At 46.3% G+C, this 6,351-nt stretch overlaps 1 protein-coding gene across 1 annotated transcript; it reads right to left on the bottom strand.

Annotated features, from left to right (window-relative positions):
* Positions 1–1,451: 1,451 nt before the first annotated feature.
* On the bottom strand, positions 1,452–2,930 carry LOC138371878 (uncharacterized). The gene has a single exon (XM_069336919.1). The coding sequence runs from the start codon at positions 2,928–2,930 to the stop codon at positions 1,452–1,454; it is 1,479 nt and encodes a 492-aa protein (XP_069193020.1).
* Positions 2,931–6,351: the final 3,421 nt, after the last annotated feature.

The raw sequence follows: 6,351 nt of genomic DNA, 5'->3' as shown, positions 1-6,351 counted from the left end.
ATAAATCTAGTTTCCTCTTGAAAATGTCCACGGTTGTTCCGGCAATATTTGTTCCGGCGGTATATTATCTGTACTCACCTAGTTTTGCTTGCGTTGGAGAGGGGGCGTTGAACTTCGACTCTTTCGTCCCATCTCTCAGCGGGTTCCTGAGTATATACTCGGCTCTATCACATCTTCATTTGAAACTGTGTATAGAGTCTGCCTCCGCCACAGTGCATTCCATCTGTTCAATTTGACATTGAAAAGAAAAAAGTCCACTATGGGCTCACCATAGCCCGTGCTGCTTGAAACTTTTTGTTCCAAGTAGCGAATCTTTAACAATTTGACATTGAATAATTTCTATTGAATGTCCCTGTGGCTCATTTGGGAGTAATGTTTCCACCTGTGTCTCCGTGTGCGTTTACCACCCGTGTTCAAACTCCCGTGTTCAAACTCCCGTGTTCAAACTCCCGTGTTCAAACTCCCGTGTTCTCTATCTCTTGTGACTGGCCAGGTTCTGCTCGGAGCATTTCTTTGAAGCTGTCAATGAATTTCTCAGTATTCTACTTTCATTTTGCATTTGACGTCTGTGTAACTTGGCGAAAATGTTCTAATTTTTTAGCCAAATCTGTGTGTTTGAACACTGTTTTTGAGAGAGAGAGAGAGGGAGGGAGAGAGAGAGAGAGAGAGAGAGAGAGAGAGAGAGAGAGAGAGAGAGAGAGAGAGAGGGAGAGGGAGAGGGAGAGAGAGAAAGCCTGCGTGCGTATATACATGCAGGAAGATGCAAGTGTGTCGCCCGCAGGGTCCCTGTTCTCGAGTCGAGGTAGACGACTTCTAGGGCCAGTTTTTATACCCAGGTGGTCGCTCTGGATAGGTAACCCCGGATAGTTACCCCTGGAAAGGCCCTTGCAATAATAGCACCAATGCTAGCAGTCATGTCAACATTGCTAGCAGTCATATCAACACTACTAGCAGTCATATCAACAATGCTAGCAGTCATATCAACAATGCTAGCAGTCATATCAACACTGCTAGCAGTCATGTCAACACTGCTAGCAGTCATGTCAACAATGCTAGCAGTCATATCAACACTGCTAGCAGTCATATCAACACTGCTAGCAGTCATATCAACACTGCTAGCAGGCATATCAACACTGCTAGCAGGCATATCAACACTGCTAGCAGTCATATCAACACTGCTAGCAGTCATGTCAACAATACTAGCAGTCATATCAACAATGCTAGCAGTCATGTCAACACTGCTAGCAGTCATGTCAACAATACTAGCAGTCATATCAACACTGCTAGCAGTCATATCAACACTGCTAGCAGTCATATCAACACTGCTAGCAGTCATGTCAACAATGCTAGCAGTCATATCAACATCGCTAGCAGTCATATCAACAGTACTAGCAGTCATATCAACACTGCTAGCAGTCATATCAACACTGCTAGCAGTCATATCAACACTGCTAGCAGTCATCAACACTGCTAGTAGTCATATCAACACTGCTAGCAGTCATATCAACACTGCTAGCAGTCATATCAACACTGCTAGCAGTCATATCAACACTGCTAGCAGTCATATCAACACTGCTAGCAGTCATATCAACAATGCTAGCAGTCATATCAACACTGCTAGCAGTCATATCAACATTGCTAGCAGTCATGTCAACACTGCTAGCAGTCATATCAACAATGCTAGCAGTCATGTCAACACTGCTAGCAGTCATATCAACATTGCTAGCAGTCATGTCAACAATGCTAGCAGTCATATCAACATTGCTAGCAGTCATGTCAACAATGCTAGCAGTCATATCAACACTGCTAGCAGTCATATCAACATTGCTAGCAGTCATGTCAACAATGCTAGCAGTCATATCAACATTGCTAGCAGTCATATCAACACTGCTAGCAGTCATATCAACAATGCTAGCAGTCATATCAACACTGCTAGCAGTCATATCAACAATGCTAGCAGTCATATCAACATTGCTAGCAGTCATGTCAACAATGCTAGCAGTCATATCAACACTGCTCGCAGTCATATCAACATTGCTAGCAGTCATGTCAACAATGCTAGCAGTCATATCAACACTGCTAGCCGTCATGTCAACAATGCTAGCAGTCATATCAACATTGCTAGCAGTCATATCAACAGTACTAGCAGTCATATCAACAATACTAGCAGTCATATCAACAATACTAGCAGTCATATCAACACTGCTAGCAGTCATGTCAACACTGCTAGCAGTCATGTCAACAATGCTAGCAGTCATATCAACAATGCTAGCAGTCATATCAACAATGCTAGCAGTCATATCAACACTGCTAGCAGTCATATCAACACTGCTAGCAGTCATGTCAACACTGCTAGCAGTCATATCAACAATGCTAGCAGTCATGTCAACAATGCTAGCAGTCATATCAACAATGCTAGCAGTCATATCAACATTGCTAGCAGTCATATCAACAGTACTAGCAGTCATATCAACAATACTAGCAGTCATATCAACAATACTAGCAGTCATATCAACACTGCTAGCAGTCATGTCAACACTGCTAGCAGTCATGTCAACACTGCTAGCAGTCATATCAACATTGCTAGCAGTCATATCAACATTGCTAGCAGTCATATCAACAGTACTAGCAGTCATATCAACAATACTAGCAGTCATATCAACAATACTAGCAGTCATATCAACACTGCTAGCAGTCATGTCAACACTGCTAGCAGTCATGTCAACACTGCTAGCAGTCATATCAACACTGCTAGCAGTCATATCAACAATGCTAGCAGTCATATCAACAATACTAGCAGTCATATCAACACTGCTAGCAGTCATATCAACAATGCTAGCAGTCATATCAACAATGCTAGCAGTCATATCAACACTGCTAGCAGTCATATCAACACTGCTAGCAGTCATGTCAACACTGCTAGCAGTCATGTCAACACTGCTAGCAGTCATATCAAAATACGTATTGTTATTAATAATAGCAAAACTAGCAATACAGTCATTTCAACAGTTACAAATTTTGTAAATACAAATTTGAAACCCAAGGATTGCTACAAAAGATTTTCAAGTACAGTTGCAACTTCTAAATTTCGAGGAAATCTCTAGTTAATGAAGTCAAAAAAACAAAAGAGGAATGAGGGGTAACAAAATAGCAGAAAGACTCTATAAGAACGAAAATGTATATATATATAAAATGAAAAAGAGTACAAGACTATTTTTAAAGACTTTAACAATCTTAAAAATGACAGAAAATCATATAAGAATTACCCCCTCGTCTCAGGTGACATACACACGCATGAATGACACGTATATATATTTTTGTAAATGTATATGTGAATACATATTGAACTTCAATGAATACCACAACTCTTCTTTGGCATTTTACAAGTAAGGTTTCAGCAAATACTTAAAACTCGAACTTATATCTGTAATTTTGATATCAAAATACATAATGATTTTAATGCTGACAGCCATATTTGTTTGTTAAAGAGGTCTGAAACTGATTGTTGTCGAAATTGGTTCATTTATGCTACTATTTTTTCCCCATTTCGGCTTCCTCCATTTCCAGCTCGTTGTCGTGATGAGATGCTGGGGCTTGGTGAGGAGTTGCTGGGATATGTGATGCTCAATAGAACAATCCTCTGTCCTTTTATAGCCTTATGCTCTGCTGCTGTCTTCGCGAATTGTGCTGGATGCTATTTCCTTATGTTTCATTTTTTCCTCCCCACCTTTTCTCCTTTCTAGGTGTCATTTGCCGGTGACTTTTTTCCATTCTTGATTATTCTTTCGGACATCTTCTGTTTTGACGTCCGGGTGTTTTGGGGGAGGAACATTCTCTCACCCGTGGAACTGTGGCAACTGTGCGTGTTCTTAAGAGTGGTTTGTGTCCCATTTGGCCTTCCTCCTACCACCGTAACCGACGGTGGGAAACGGCTCTTGCTAGGTTACATATTGGCCATACACGTTTAACTCACGGGCACTTAATAAAGCGCCGCCCTGCTCCTTGTTGCCCAAACTGCATTGTCCCCTCTTACGATCGTGCTTATCCTTGTTGAATGTCCGGACTTCCAGGACGAGCGTGTGTTTTGCTTTCCGACCGTCCCTCGCGGTCACTTGTCCCTCGATAGAATTCTTGGTGATTCGGATACCTTCGATATCTTTCGCCTTATGCGTATTGGCCTCCTTAATGATATATACCGCCCTGGGAATATCCCGGACATTTGATGGTGCTACATAGCCTTCCCGGCTTGGTGCCTTCTTTTGATAATTACTTACTTTCCCATTTAACAAACTTAACAAGACTAACTTGCTTAGCTACACGAATTTGGGGATTCTGAGCGAGACTGGGTTGGGACACTGAGCTGGGGTTTGGGGTTCCTGAGACCCTTGTGTATAGGGTCCACTACCGCTCACTGGATGGGTATAGGCTCCACTACCGCCCACTGGATGGGTATAGGCTCCACTACCGCCCACTGGATGGGTATAGGCTCCACTGCCGCCCACTAGATGGGTATAGGCTCCACTGCCGCCCACTGGATGGGTATAGGCTCCACTACCGCCCACTGGATGGGTATAGGCTCCACTACCGCCCACTGGATGGGTATAGGCTCCACTACCGCCCACTAGATGGGTATAGGCTCCACTACCACCCACTGGATGGGTATAGGCTCCACTACCGCCCACTAGATGGGTATAGGCTCCACTACCGCCCACTGGATGGGTATAGGCTCCACTACCACCCACTGGATGGGTATAGGCTCCACTACCGCCCACTGGATGGGTATAGGCTCCACTACCACCCACTGGATGGGTATAGGCTCCACTACCGCCCACTAGATGGGTATAGGCTCCACTACCGCCCACTGGATGGGTATAGGCTCCACTACCGCCCACTGGATGGGTATAGGCTCCACTACCGCCCACTAGATGGGTATAGGCTCCACTACCGCCCACTAGATGGGTATAGGCTCCACTGCCGCCCACTGGATGGGTATAGGCTCCACTACCGCCCACTGGATGGGTATAGGCTCCACTACCGCCCACAGGATGGGTATAGGCTCCACTACCGCCCACTAGATGGGTATAGGCTCCACTACCGCCCACTAGATGGGTATAGGCCCCACTACCGCCCACTAGATGGACATAAAATGCATAATATACGAACAAAACCAATACAAAATTCTTAACCGTGGTTATTAACTGATAATAGATAAGTCGAAATCGAGCTTCTGTTATGCTCTCACCACATCACTACTAAGTTACTCTCCCGAACAAACAAATCCCTTCACATGGATTGTAAAACAATAATGGATTCACTATTTAAATGATCCACACAATCATTGAAACCTGGTCGGCCTCAACTTTCTCAAACCAATCCGGAATGACAGAGCACTTTCTCCGGCTCGTCTGACGGCGGTCGGTAAAGGTTTGGAAGAGCTGGGTAGAGGGCCGCGGTTGTTCAACGTCCTCCCAGCAAGCATAAGAAATATTGCCGGAACAACCGTGGACATCTTCAAGAGGAAACTAGATTTATTCCTCCAAGGAGTGCCGGACCAACCGGGCTGTGGTGGGTATGTGGGCCTGCGGGCCGCTCAAAGCAACAGCCTGGTGGACCAAACTCTCACAAGTCAAGCCTGGCCTCGGGCCGGGCTTGGGGAGTAGAAGAACTCCCAGAACCCCATCAACCAGGTATATGTGGGCCTGCGGGCCGCTCCAAGCAACAGCCTGGTGGACCAAACTCTCACAAGTCAAGCCTGGCCTCGGGCCGGGCTTGGGGAGTAGAAGAACTCCCAGAACCCCATCAACCAGGTATATGTGGGCCTGCGGGCCGCTCCAAGCAACAGCCTGGTGGACCAAACTCTCACAAGTCAAGCCTGGCCTCGGGCCGGGCTTGAGGAGTAGAAGAACTCCCAGAACCCCATCAACCAGGTATATGTGGGCCTGCGGGCCGCTCCAAGCAACAGCCTAGTGGACCAAACTCTCACAAGTCAAGCCTGGCCTCGGGCCGGGCTTGGGGAGTAGAAGAACTCCCAGAACCCCATCAACCAGATATATGTGGGCCTGCGGGCCGCTCCAAGCAACAGCCTGGTGGACCAAACTCTCACAAGTCAAGCCTGGCCTCGGGCCGGGCTTGGGGAGTAGAAGAACTCCCAGAACCCCATCAACCAGGTATATGTGGGCCTGCGGGCCGCTCCAAGCAACAGCCTGGTGGACCAAACTCTCACAAGTCAAGCCTGGCCTCGGGCCGGGCTTGGGGAGTGGAAGAACTCCCAGAACCCCATCAACCAGGTATATGTGGGCCTGCGGGCCGCTCCAAGCAACAGCCTGGTGGACCAAACTCTCACAAGTCAAG

The sequence above is a fragment of the Procambarus clarkii genome, chromosome 37 (genome assembly GCF_040958095.1).
Source record: "Procambarus clarkii isolate CNS0578487 chromosome 37, FALCON_Pclarkii_2.0, whole genome shotgun sequence".
Classification (NCBI taxonomy): domain Eukaryota; kingdom Metazoa; phylum Arthropoda; class Malacostraca; order Decapoda; family Cambaridae; genus Procambarus; species Procambarus clarkii.
Note: the sequence above shows the minus strand (reverse complement) of the source record. Positions and strands in the feature narration are given on the sequence as shown.